This window comes from Cherax quadricarinatus, chromosome 23, assembly GCF_038502225.1.
Source record: "Cherax quadricarinatus isolate ZL_2023a chromosome 23, ASM3850222v1, whole genome shotgun sequence".
Classification (NCBI taxonomy): Eukaryota; Metazoa; Arthropoda; class Malacostraca; order Decapoda; family Parastacidae; genus Cherax; species Cherax quadricarinatus.
In genome coordinates this window covers 29,881,170-29,895,155 of record NC_091314.1, presented here as the reverse complement: position 1 = coordinate 29,895,155, position 13,986 = coordinate 29,881,170, and the positions used below count along the sequence as shown (strand labels likewise).

The 13,986-nt window shown below is 38.2% G+C and overlaps 1 protein-coding gene across 1 annotated transcript in view; it reads right to left on the bottom strand.

The window, feature by feature from the left end:
• Sgt1 (suppressor of G2 allele of skp1) overlaps positions 1–13,986 on the bottom strand; it is a 130,877-nt gene that overhangs the window by 107,076 nt on the left and 9,815 nt on the right. The window contains exons 2-3 of the mRNA XM_053772291.2: positions 12,534–12,585; positions 8,408–8,498 (exon numbers count right to left, since the gene is read on the bottom strand). Coding sequence (XP_053628266.1) covers positions 8,408–8,498; positions 12,534–12,585 — 143 coding nt within the window. The remainder of the gene's footprint in view (positions 1–8,407; positions 8,499–12,533; positions 12,586–13,986) is intronic.

Below are 13,986 nucleotides of genomic sequence, written 5' to 3'. Positions count from 1 at the left end.
CGTGAGCGTGTTAGATAGGAGTGAATGGAGACGAATGGTACTTGGGACCTGACGATCTGTTGGAGTGTGAGCAGGGTAATATTTAGTGAAGGGATTCAGGGAAACCGGTTATTTTCATATAGTCGGACTTGAGTCCTGGAAATGGGAAGTACAATGCCTGCACTTTAAAGGAGGGGTTTGGGATATTGGCAGTTTGGAGGGATATGTTGTGTATCTTTATATGTGTATGCTTCTAGACTGTTGTATTCTGAGCACCTCTGCAAAAACAGTGATAATGTGCGAGTGTGGTGAAAGTGTTGAATGATGATGAAAGTATTTTCTTTTTGGGGATTTTCTTTCTTTTTTGGGTCACCCTGCCTCGGTGGGAGACGGCCGACTTGTTGAAAAAAAAAAAAAAAAAATAATAATAATAATAATATTAACATCTTTATTTACTACAAGTGCATGTACAAGGTATACAGGCCTAGCTGACATCAGTGACATACTACTGTATAGAAAGCCACTTGTTATGCTGAGTATTTCAAGAAAATTGGGTCAGTGTCCCAGGATAACACCCACACTAGTCGACTAACACCCAGGTACCCATTTACTGATGGGTAAACATAGACAACAGGTGTAAAGAAACACACCTAATGTTTCTACCCTGGCTGAGAATCGAATATTTACCAAAAATCATATATGGCTAATCCAAGCCAGGTACTAAAAATAAGCCACGTTGACTCTTTTGGGGTTATCCTAGGTTCTCTACACATATGCTACTATGTGTGATAATCTATAGAGAGAAAATAACTTTTTTGTTTCATGTTTATGGTGGAGTACGAGTGTATATCATAGTTAGCCATGTGCTATACTCCGTTTTCTCTAATATAAGCCCCAAGACAAGGATAGGAGAATGGTATTTGTTTACCATATCCTCTTCATAACTCTGTCGAACTGCTCGGTATTATGCCAAATATTATTCATTCTGGAGTATTTAACATGCTTTATTTTATATTGTTTCTTATGTCATATTAGATCAATTGTGATTGGCAAATAAGCTGTAGTGTTGATATTAGCGTATTAATAAAGCATATTCTCCTGCTTCATGAGACTGAGCTCATGACAACCGACAGTGGCTTCAAAGCCACCTTATCTTTAATGGATAATGTACTATGTAGGTGCTTTACATAATGAGAAGCATTTCTTTTATTCATTGGAACCATGGCTAGGGCTAAAAGTAAGCAGGTTAAAACAATAAATGGAGAAAAAGAAATTGGAATGACTTATGCAGCAAGTAGCGCCACCAAACAGTACCAGCAGATTGGTGTGGCGACCCTGGAAATTTGAAATTATGCTAGCCAAAATTAGTGCCGAATAACTGAAGGAACCGAATAACTGATTGCCGGATTTGTGATGGCAGACCTGTAGTGGAAAAAGCAAGATACCTTTGAATGGGAGTAAAAAAAACTTTACTGGGTGAGCAGTATTTCCACTGTTGAAATTCATGGCTCATTTTCTGCCAACTTTACACCTCTATATCTCCATAAGTACTGATTGCAAAAATTTGCTCTAAGGCTTAAAACAATTAGAAAATTAATCTTAACATTTTCATAAGAAAAAATTATTTTTTTTTTAATATTCTTCAACACCTGGAGACACTTCAGGATTTGGGGCTGCGACAGTCAAAGGGTTAAGACTACAAATATTTTAAGGTAAGTAATGAATGTACTGTGGCAGTAAATGACAAAGAAGGGAAGTAACCCTACAGAAGGTTTTGATACCTGAAGTCCTTATGGAGGGGGATTCCCAACTCCCTCTCCCCTCCTCACCTTCTTCAATATGCCAACAAGAATCTTCAATTAAGGTATGTAATGTTCATTTATCATTAAAATTTATGCTTTATATATATTTTTCATTGTTTTCTGTATGTAAAACCATAGTTAATCTTGAAAAAAATTATTTTTTATTAATATTTTTGAGTGTCTGGAACGGACTAATTGTATTTACAGTAATTCTTATGGGAAATATTACTGCGGTTTTCGGCCCTTTCCGATTTAGGCCGACCTTGTGAAGTGGATTACGGCCGATAACCGAGGTTCCATTGTAATTGGGTGGGTAGGGGGACCTGGGGGTTAAACAAGTTGTTACACAGTATCTGCTCATTAACAATTCCAGGGATCACTGCTCTTGTGGCCACCTTAAAATAGGTCTCATAATAGAAACTACAGCACTAAGAACAACTAAAGATAAGGAGTACTATATCAGATGTATGTGTAAGTTCATGAGACAGAAAGACCAGAAATCTTACAAAAGTTCAAAGCATTTAACAGGCTTACATTCAACATTCATGTGACACAACAACAGCCCTCCCTGGGTGGTTGTGGAAAAGAAAGATGAAATTAAACAGTGCATAAATGAGAAGCAAAAAATCAGGATTAATGAAATTTATTGCTTAAAGAAAATTAAAAAAAAAAATCAAATTCAAGCATGAATAATTTTGAATTTATTTATTTATTTATTTATTTATTTAATAATTTGAGCACACATACAGAGGTACAAAAAAATACAGGTAAGAGCAGCATGCCAAAGCCACTTATATGCATAGCATTACGGGCTGGCTTAAAATTAACTTAAGATTAACTAAGCAATGATGAAATCAGTGATAAAACATTATTGTAAACAGATAACTATAAAGCACAAATGAGTATTACAAAGACAGGTCATATGGTTGCATGCATTGTTGTACATTCAGTCAAATGGAGTATTCTGTTAGGTAGTGTATTTAAAAAATAATAAAGTTAGATTGGGTTTTAGGTTTAACATTTATGTGATATAATTGTGAGAAACATTTAAGATACACAATTTATAAGGTTCAGTTATTCAGTATTTATTTGGTTTTGGTTTTGGGTGAGTAAGTGATCTTTGAGAAGAGACTTGAATTTATAAACAGGTAGTGTTTCTTTTATATTTACAGGTAATGAATTCCAGATTTTAGGGCCTTTTATGTGCATTGAGTTTTTGCATAGCGTGAGATGGACACGAGGAACATCAAAGAGTGATCTGTGCCTTGTGTTATGGTCATGTGTTCTGTTGAGGATGGCAAGGAGATGTTTGAGGGGAGGGTTAATATCAGAGTTAAGTGTTCTATGTATGTAATAGGTGCAATAATAAGTATGGATGTTTTGTATGGTGAGTAGGTTGAGTGTTTTGAATATTGGTGGAGTGTGCTGCCTGTAGTGAGAATTTGTTATCATTCTAACTGCAGCCTTTTGTTGGGTAATTAATGGTCTGAGATGGTTAATTGTTGTTGAGCCCCATGTACAAATTCCATAGGTGAGATAGGGGTAAATAAGAGAGTGATATAGGGCCAGGAGGGCTGACTGTGGAGCATAGTACCGCATCTTCGATAGTATGCCTACAATCTTGGAAATTTTCTTAGAAATTTGTTGTATATGTGTATGAAATTTGAGTCTACAGGTGTCCCTCAACATTCGCGAGGGTTAGGGGATCAAGAGCCTCGCGAATGTTGAAAAACCGTGAATGTTTGGTGCCCCAATATATTGTAGGGAAATATAATACAATACTGCTTAACTTGTTGAACCATGAACAATCATAAAATACATGAAAACGTCGTAAGTTGTACTAAATATATACATGTTATGCTTTAATAACATGTATGTTATTAAATACCACAGACTCCACCACTGTCTCCACCACTTCCTCAACCAATGCCAGTCCCTACTACCCTCCCTCCAACCCCCACAACTGGCAGCCAGCCCTCCCACCACTCAGTGTGGTGAGTGTTTTGTTTGTTCATTATTTGCTATTAAACTACAGTATAAATAATGTAAACACATTCATGACTGCATATTGGAATGGCTATTTGGACAGGTATTGGACGGTGACATCATGTGTTTACTCTTGAACACAGCAAAGAATCAAACATTTCTGCTACTGCTAATAATAACAATAATAATAATAATAATAATAATAATAATAATAATAATAATAATACGATATAATTGAAGAAGGAAATTGTACAAAAATACGAGGGAGTTGTTGACACATTGTCAGTGTGACTTTGTTTATGCTGGAGTGAACATTAGTCTCCCTGCTCTTCCAAACATTTCACAATAATTCAGCGGTTGAGGCAGTGGTAGAGGCAGTGATAGAGGCAGTGATAGAGACAGTGATAGAGACAGTGATAGAGGCAGTGATAGAGGCAGTGGTATTTACTAACATATACGTATGTTATAAATAATAATAGTACATGTTAATATTAATAACATTTATAATAATAATAATAAATGTTATTCATAATGTACTATTATTATTTATAACATATATGTTAGTAAATATCACTGCCTCTACCACTGCCTCTACCACTGCCTCTCACTGCCTCTACCACTGCCTCTACCACTGCCTCTACCACCGCCTCTACCACCGCCTCTACCACTGCCTCTACCACTGCCTCTATCACCTCTATCACTACCTCAACCACTCCAGTCACACTCAATCTACAAGCACCAAACAATGAATTATTGTGAAATGTTTGGAAGAGCAGGGAGACTAATGTTCACTCCAGCATAAATAAAGCCACACTGACGATGTGTCAACCACTCCCTCGTATTTTTGTACAATTTCCTTCTTCAATTATATCGTATTATTATTATTATTATTATTATTATTATTGTTATTATTAGCAGTAGCAGAAATGTTTGATTCTTTGCTGTGTTCAAGAGTAAACACATGATGTCACCGTCCAATACCTGTTCAAATAGCCATTCCAATATGCAGTCATGAATGTGTTTACATTATTTATACTGTAGTTTAATAGCAAATAATGAACAAACAAAACACTCACCACACTGAGTGGTGGGAGGGCTGGCTGCCAGTTGCAGGGGTCGGAGGGAGGGTAGTAGGGACTCGCAGGTGGCGGGAAACTTGAATATGATTTGGCGGCTGGGAATTTGGTGGCTGGGAATTTGGCGGTTGGGAATTCGCGAATGTGTGAAGCCCACGAAAGCTGAAAACGTGAATGTTGAGGGAGACCTGTATTATCAAGGTGGATTCCTAAGAATTTTCCCTCTGTTAGCTTTGTGATAGGTGATCCGTTTATCATTATGTTAAGAGGGACATCTGTAGCTCTGTTACCAAACTGAATGAAGTAGGTTTTGTCAATGTTTAGTGTAAGTTTGTTAGTCCTCATCCAGGTAGATATTTTCTGTAATTCGGTATTTACAGTATTGGCTAGCGTGACTGGACTCGGGTGAGAGAAGACATATGTAGTGTCATCTGCAAATAGTGTGGGTTTGAGTAATTGCGAAGCATTTGGTAGGTCATTTATGTATAGGAGAAAGAGAAGAGGGCCAAGGACACTTCCCTGTGGGACACCAACTGTAATTGGTTGTGCGGAAGAGCTTGCCCTGTTTGCATACACATATTGGCTTCTGTTGCTGAGGTATGACTTGAGGGAGTGCCCTCTTATACCATAGTGTGACAATTTTACGTGGAGCAAGTCATGGTCAACTGTATCAAAAGCGTTACGTAAGTCAATGAAGATCCCCAGTGGGACTTCTTTTTTCTCTATTGCAGTGTATATATGTTCTAGCATGTGTATAATAGCATCATTAGTATTTTTATTAGGCCTGAATCCAAATTGGCAGGGGTTGAGTATGTTTTGGGAGATGAGGTAGGAGTAGATTCGTTTATGAATTAATTTTTCGAAGATTTTTGAGAGAGGGTGTAAATTGGATATTGGCCTATAGTTATTCAACTCTGTTTGGTCTCCTCCTTTATGGATCGGGGTGACCCTTGCTATTTTGAGAACTGTAGGGAAGGTGGAGGATTCAATGGATTTGTTAAAGAGTGTTGCAATGATTGGTGATAGCACTTGTGACACTTTTTTGTATATAAGGGGTGGTAAGGTATTTAAATCTCCTGCCTTGTTTTTTAGTGCGTTGATAATAAGGGAGACTTCGTATGGGTTAGTCGGAGCTAGGAACAGTGTGTTCGGGTAGTTGCCAGTGAGGTAGTCATTTGGTGGGGTATCTGAGCTTGGGATTTTATTGGCAAGGTTTTGTCCTATAGTGGAGAAGAAATCATTGAGTCTGTTTGCTGTTTCTGTTGGTGGGAGTTGGGGTTCATCTGATTTTGCTAATTTTATTTCGCTATTTCGTGATATCTTTTTTGTTCCCAGAATTTCTGATAGGGTTTTCCAGGTCTTTTTTATATCACCTCGTAAGTTGGATAATCTGTTCTCATAATACAATTTTTTTGCCCTTCTTATCAGGCTGGTTAGGATTGACGAGTAACGTTTTGTTTGGTCTCTGGTTATGTGACCCATTCTGTACTGTTTTTCATATCGGTGTTTTGTATTTATGGATTTGAGAATGCTGGGTGTTAGCCAGGGACTGTTCAGTCTCTTAGCTGTCATCTGTTTAGTTTTTTTAGGGCAGTGCTTGTTATAGAGGTATTGGGTCTTTTTTAGAAAATTATTAATACATTCGTCAATATCTGTATAGATTTCTAGCTCAGTGTGCCAGTCAATGTTTGTTACTGCTGTTGTGAGGTTATTAATGGCTGCCTCATTGTGAAGTCTGAAGGTGACTTTAGTAGTGTCTTGGGGTATTTTACCAAGAGTTGTTATGAGGAAAGTAGGGTAGTGGTCTGTGGTATTATCTGTAATTATGCCTGATTTTAAAGGGGATATGGTGTTGGTCCAGATGTGGTCAAGTAGGGAAACACTAGTCTCCGTAACTCTTGTAGGTTTTGTTACTGTTGGTAGCAACATGCAGTTACTCATTGTGTTTGTGAATTCAGTAACGTGTGGGTCCTGGTCTTGCAGGAGATTTATACTGAAGTCACCTGAGAGTAGTAAGTGATCTTTGTTTATGCGTGCATCAGTTATCATACTTCCTAGGTTTTGACTAAATTGGCTAATGTTTGACTGTGGAGGAACTCTGTAGATGTTTATCAATGTGAGAGGTTTTTGTAGGTATTTGGATTTGAATTTAGCTATTATATATTCCCCATGTTCATCCCTTGTGCAAGTATTAGTGATACATTCTAGTTGGTCTGAGTAGTATATAGCTGTGCCACCCCCTTGTTGATCTGTCCTACAGTTGTGTATGGATGTGTAACCAGGAATGGCATAGACATCTGTAGTATCAGGCTTTAGCCAGGTTTCAGTTAGTGTAATGATGGACATATTGGCATGCAAGGAATTTAGTAATGCTATGAGGTCATCGTAATGCTTGCTTAAAGATCTGATATTGTAGTTAAAAACAGTTATGTTTTTGTTGGCTCTGAGAAGTGCCTTTGATTGTTCTGCTGTGTAGTAATTACAGTAACTGTTTGATTCATTTAAGTCATTCAATAAGAGGTTGGTATCAGGATCAATGCTTGTAATCATAAGATTTGTAGTGAATCTATAGTTAGAATTAAGTATAAAACAAAGTAAATATTCTAAAGCTAAAAAATAGCACCTGAATTATTTAACAAATGTAAAAATAATGAGCTAAGGTAGTTTTTTAAAGCTAAAAAAAAGGAGACAATATAAAAGGGACTAAAATAATTTGTGGTGAACAAATAAAGTAATGATCAAATAATGGAGCTTGGGAATATGATAGTAGGTAGTACTTTAAAGGTAATTCTTTAGTTAGAATTATAATATAAAATTATAATATAAAAGGGACTAATATAAGTTGTGGTAAACAATAAAGTGGTAATCAAATAAATGAGCTTTGGAATATAATGGAAAAATAGTGAACATATTACACTTTAGCACCTGAGAATAGCACCTTGATTATTTTAACAATTGTGAATATATGAACTAAGGTAGTTATATAAAGCTAAAATAAAGGAAAAAATATATAAGGGACTAAAATTAAGTAATGGTAAACAAAGTTAAATGGACAGATAGTCACTATGAAATAATATTGGTTTAGGAGTAAGATCTGATTTGTAATATTAAATAAGTTGAGCAGTTTACTGCACAATAAAAAGTAAAAAAATGAGGTAGTTGGTACTAGCTAGCAAAAGATAGTTTTGGTACTTGCAAAAAAGTAATTGGAATATACACTAATTGCACACACAATAAAAAGTGACTAAAAAAACAAGTAGTGGTAAACAAAATTAAATGGACAGGTAAGAACAATGAATAATATTAATTTGGAGTAAGATTAGACTTGTAACTTAAAATTATGAGCAATTAATAGCAGTAAGAAAGAAGTATAAAGTATTGGAGGTAGTTAGCATTAGCTAGTGATGAAAAAAAAAATAAAAATAATAATGCACAATATAATAGTAACATACACTATATGCACCACACGTATATATGTATTAAGGGCACTTATCTAATCTGTTACAGAAATGTCAGCTTTTCTAAGGAAGGTAGTAATGAAATAAAAAATAAAAAATACTTTACCTTTATACTTGTCAAGCTTCAGCAGGTTTTGTGCTCTCAGAAGAAACAACTCTGGGTTATCAGGATGCACTTTGATCTCTGAGGTAAGGAGCTGAAACAAACTCAGAATTAACTAATTACACAAATGCTAAAAGTCGCCATCGCTCAGCACTAAACTTACTGTAGTTACAATACCTGCACCCTGGCAGTAGTTACAGTGCCTGCACCCTGGCAGTTACAGTGCCTGCACCATGGATGTAGTTACAATACCTGCACCCTGGCAGTAGTTACAGTGCCTGCACTCTGGCAGTAGTTACAGTGCTTACACCCTGACAGTAGTTACAGTGCCTGCACCCTGGCATTACAGTGCCTGCACCCTGGCACTACAATACCTGCACCCAGGCACTAGTGCCTGCACCCTGGCACTACAGTGCCTGCACCCTGGCAGTAATTACAGATCCTGCATCCTGCCATTACAGTGCCTGCACCCTGGCACCAGTTACTTCAGTAATGGTTTTCTCTCTTCATTCATACTTTAAAAATCTGCTAAACAATTCAGTGTTAATAATTAATGTAATTTGTTAATTAGAGACATTTTTGGTTTTATGTCACTTGTTATTGTAGACTGCAGAGTATGGTTCAACTACTATACGCCGGCCTCACTTTATAGCACTGTACTTCCCTTTACAGCGTTTCACTCGTGCAGCAGTTTTCAATTATACCCATTCTTCATTTATTCAGACTTCCTACAATAAATATAAAAATTTTGCGATCAGTAGTTACCGAGATATAGAGGTGTGAAGTTGACAAAGTGAACAGCTGACGGCAACATCGGCGACTTCCGCTCACTCGGTAATATTATTTTTACTTTTATTCTATTTTTCTTTTCTTTTCTAATATTTTATTTTTTCAAGTAACTTTTGTGGCCTGTGAGACCAATATAATGCATAATGTTTATATATCCACTCATTGTATGCAACACAATAACTGAACATCAAAATGGTATACAATACCGACAGGTTGGTAGGTAAGACACATAGGCAACAGTTAGGCAACTTTATTCCGAAACGTTTCGCCTACACAGTAGGCTTCTTCAGTCGAATACAGAAAGTAGGCAGGAACAGTAGAGATGTGAAGACGATGTAATCAGTCCATCACCCTTGAAGTTGTAGAATTTGAGGTTGTCAGTCCCTCGGCCTGGAGAAGTTCAGTTCCATAGTCAGGAACTATCTGAAGATCAAGCGACAGTGCGGAGACTTAAATACTGTTGCCTTAGACAACCCTTCCAAGTGAGAACTGTTGGATCTGAGAGGGACCTGACCTCTCAGTGGCTACATTCTCACTACTACTACTACTACTCTGCACCTCTCCTTCCGACAGTATTTAAGTCTCCGCACTGTCGCTTGATCTTCAGATAGTTCCTGACTATGGAACTGAACTTCTCCAGGCCGAGGGACTGACAACCTCAAATTCTACGACTTCAAGGGTGATGGACTGATTACATCGTCTTCACATCTCTACTGTTCCTGCCTCCTTTCTGTATTCGACTGAAGAAGCCTACTGTGTAGGCGAAACGTTTCGGAATAAAGTTGCCTAACGGTTGCCTATGTGTCTTACCTACCAACCTGTCGGTATTGTATACCATTTTGATGTTCATCTTGTGAGACACTGCAACACATGGCCTCTTGGTACAGAAAATGCCTTAGACAACCCTTCCAAGTGAGAACTGTTGGATCTGAGAGGGACCTGACCTCTCAGTGGCTACATTCTCACTACTACTACTACTACTACTACTCTGCACCTCTCCTTCCGACAGTATTTAAGTCTCTGCACTGTCGCTTGATCTTCAGATAGTTCCTGACTATGGAACTGAACTTCTCCAGGCCGAGGGACTGACAACCTCAAATTCTATGACTTCAAGGGTGATGGACTGATTACATCGTCTTCACATCTCTACTGTTCCTGCCTACTTTCTGTATTCGACTGAAGAAGCCTACTGTGTAGGCGAAACGTTTCGGAATAAAGTTGCCTAACTGTTGCCTATGTGTCTTACCTACCAACCTGTCGGTATTGTATACCATTTTGATGTTCATCTTGTCAGACACTGCAACACATGGCCTCTTGGTACAGAAAATGCCTTAGACAGCCCTTCCAAGTGAGAACTGATGGATCTGAGAGGGACCTGACCTCTCAGTGGGTACATTCTCACTACTACTACTACTACTCTGCACCTCTCCTTCTGACAGTATTTAAGTCTCCGCACTGTCGCTTGATCTTCAGATAGTTCCTGACTATGGAACTGAACTTCTCCAGGCCGAGGGACTGACAACCTCAAATTCTATGACTTCAAGGGTGATGGACTGATTACATCATCTTCACATCTCTACTGTTCCTGCCTACTTTCTGTATTCGACTGAAGAAGCCTACTGTGTAGGTGAAACGTTTCGGAATAAAGTTGCCTAACTGTTGCCTATGTGTCTTACCTACCAACCTGTCGGTATTGTATACCATTTTGATGTTCATCTTGTCAGACACTGCAACACATGGCCTCTTGGTACAGAAAACGCCTTAGACAACCCTTCCAAGTGAGAACTGTTGGATCTGAGAGGGACCTGACCTCTCAGTGGGTACATTCTCACTACTACTACTACTACTACTCTGCACCTCTCCTTCTGACAGTATTTAAGTCTCCGCACTGTCGCTTGATTTTCAGATAGTTCCTGACTATGGAACTGAACTTCTCCAGGCCGAGGGACTGACAACCTCAAATTCTACGACTTCAAGGGTGATGGACTGATTACATCGTCTTCACATCTCTACTGTTCCTGCCTACTTTCTGTATTCGACTGAAGAAGCCTACTGTGTAGGCGAAATGTTTCGGAATGAAGTTGCCTAACTGTTGCCTATGTGTCTTACCTACCAACACAATAACTGTACAAATATTTTCATTATGTTTACAAAACATGTTTACACAAACTAACAATTAAAAAAGTTGTTTATTACTAATGTTCTATAATGTATATATACACATAATGTCAGTGGACATGTTCCTAGAAGTGCAGCAGCTTGTGGGACTTTGAAACATGGTGTTATGCACAGTGCTGTTTTACACTCCTCACACATAAAACGAGTGTCTGCATTTTTGTGGGTAAGTTGTTGTGGTTGTGCAGGTTATTGTGTGTGGGGTGGTTCAAGGTGGCCTTTGCTGTGGATGTGCTGAGGCAGCAGCATAGCTACCAGCCTGGGGTGCTGCTGGTGCTACATGATGCATTACACCACCACCAGCTGCCGCATGTATATTATCCATCCCAATTGTAACATTACCCATTAACCATACTGTCTTCCCCACCAACCATGCTGTCTTCCCCACCACCCACACAGTCTTCCCCACCAACCATGCTGTCTTCCCCACCACCCACACAGTCTTCCCCACCACCCACGTGGAAATAAGTCACTGTCTGACTTTTTGGGTTATCCTAGGTTCTCTACACATATGCTGCTATGTATGATAATCTATGTAACTGTATTTATGTATACCTGAATAAACCTACTTACTTACTTATTCTTTGACATGAGAAAATATGAGTTTCCTCTTTCGCTGTGGGACAACTGAGCATGAACGAGATGGCCCAGCACCAGAGGTGGAAGGCTGATGGACATCTGGGTTTTCAGCACTATTTCTGGTATCTTGGGCATTGCTTTGAGTCAAAAACTCCTCAAAACCATGAAATTCATCTTCACTGATACTTCCATCTGTGTCAGAACTATTACTTGGGAAGGGAAGAGTCCCAATTCACTGGGAAGTGAGGTATTCCTTACCTCTAGACATGGTGAAGGTGTACTGAACTGCCACTCCCACAATGCACTGCAGCCACCCTGATTTTTTGAGCACACCGACCCATTCTCTTACATGCAGGCCTACCAGCTTTCTTCCACCAGATTTGAAGGCGCCAGAATTTTGGTGTAGTATTACAGGACAGACACTGGCTTGCAAGCCATAATATTACAGGACCGACAGTGAAAGGGTTAATCATACTCTCTTCGACACACATTATCATCCTGCGCATTACTTTTAGTTAGCCTAGGTAAGTGTATGAACTTCAAAAGAACCCAAAATAATAACTAAATACAGACAGAATTACTGTACCTCTATAGCCTGAAGAGTCTGGCCTTCAGCATTCAACTTGTTCACTTCACTTCTGTCAAAAAAAAAAAAAAAAAAAAAATAGAGTACAAATTTATTCAAAATAGATTTAAATCTGAATTATAATTTGAGAAGTGGGTTTTGTACTGTCCATTCTTTAGAAATACCATGGGCAACATAAAACAGTGCTCTGCACTATCATTGTTTTCTAACTGAGAAAAGGCTCTGAAATAATGCATCAATTAAAAGGGAACACATATTTACATGGAAACCCTAACCTTCAACCACACCCAGGTCAAGCAAGCTGGTATGTTCAGGACACTGTTTTGCACAAAATGGGGTCCCCTTCAACGATGTTTCCAGACGAAGGCGCCGTCTACCTCTTATCCACGTGATTCCAAATAACAATCCACTTTAAGAGTTCTGTAAGGAATAGCTTGTACAAGAAAAGGCTTAAAAGAAGAAAAAAGGAAAATCCACCAAAATGCATCTGCCCCACTACATTAAACTGGGAAGTACACAGGGGCATCTAACAGTATAAAGGGAGAGGTCTCACTTTTAATACGTGTAATGGAAAAAAGTGGCTTGTGATTTTGGTGTATAATGGCACTGAGATGGTTTCTAGCCTTTGTTTTTATGTACATAGGGGAAGTATTGACAAAGCTGTCTCAAACAAATAGTAGGTAGCAAAAAGAATGAGAGCCTTCAAGTGTGTGAATATATATGCCAAGTATACCAGAGATAAAATGAACTCCATGTTTTAAAAAACATCAGCAATATTGCTTCTTTAGTTCCTAAGAAAGTGCTTGATTTCTTTGTGTTGTTCAAAGGCATGAGTAAGCATTTAGAAGAAAATAGCATACTACATTAACTTAAACAGGTGTGTTGCATAAAAATAAAATATATGTTACAGTAATTTTTAAAATGTTATTCCATATCTTTCATAGACATTGTATTTTGATATGATCATTGTCTTGTACCCCCAGGAAATACACGTACTTCTGGTTAAGAGCCACTGTTCTAGTGTATGACCCTGCTCTGTCCGCACATTTTACATTTAATGTGGCTGACATCTCTATATAAACTGCCAGAGATGCTTATATTTACGGGAGAGCACTTAACCCATGGGAGTCATACAGGGTCTGGAGCAATCAGATTCAATCCAAGGAAAGGGAGGATAGTTTCAATTCCTTGGTGCAAGAGCCCCTCATCAGCATCAATGAACCTCCCTTGAGGGGCTTAGTGCTAGTCTAACATTGACATTTATAACTTAAACGTGTATCTTACCCAATACATTTCTTTACAATGGACAATGGATCCGCTAGTTCCTATTTGTTCTGTTCTACTTCAAACTCATCAACCAGTTTTCTAACAATGGTTTTTCAGCTTGTTTGAAAATAAAATTATATCCAACATTCTCTATTTACTGGTAATTTTGCTAGTGCATCATTTTATT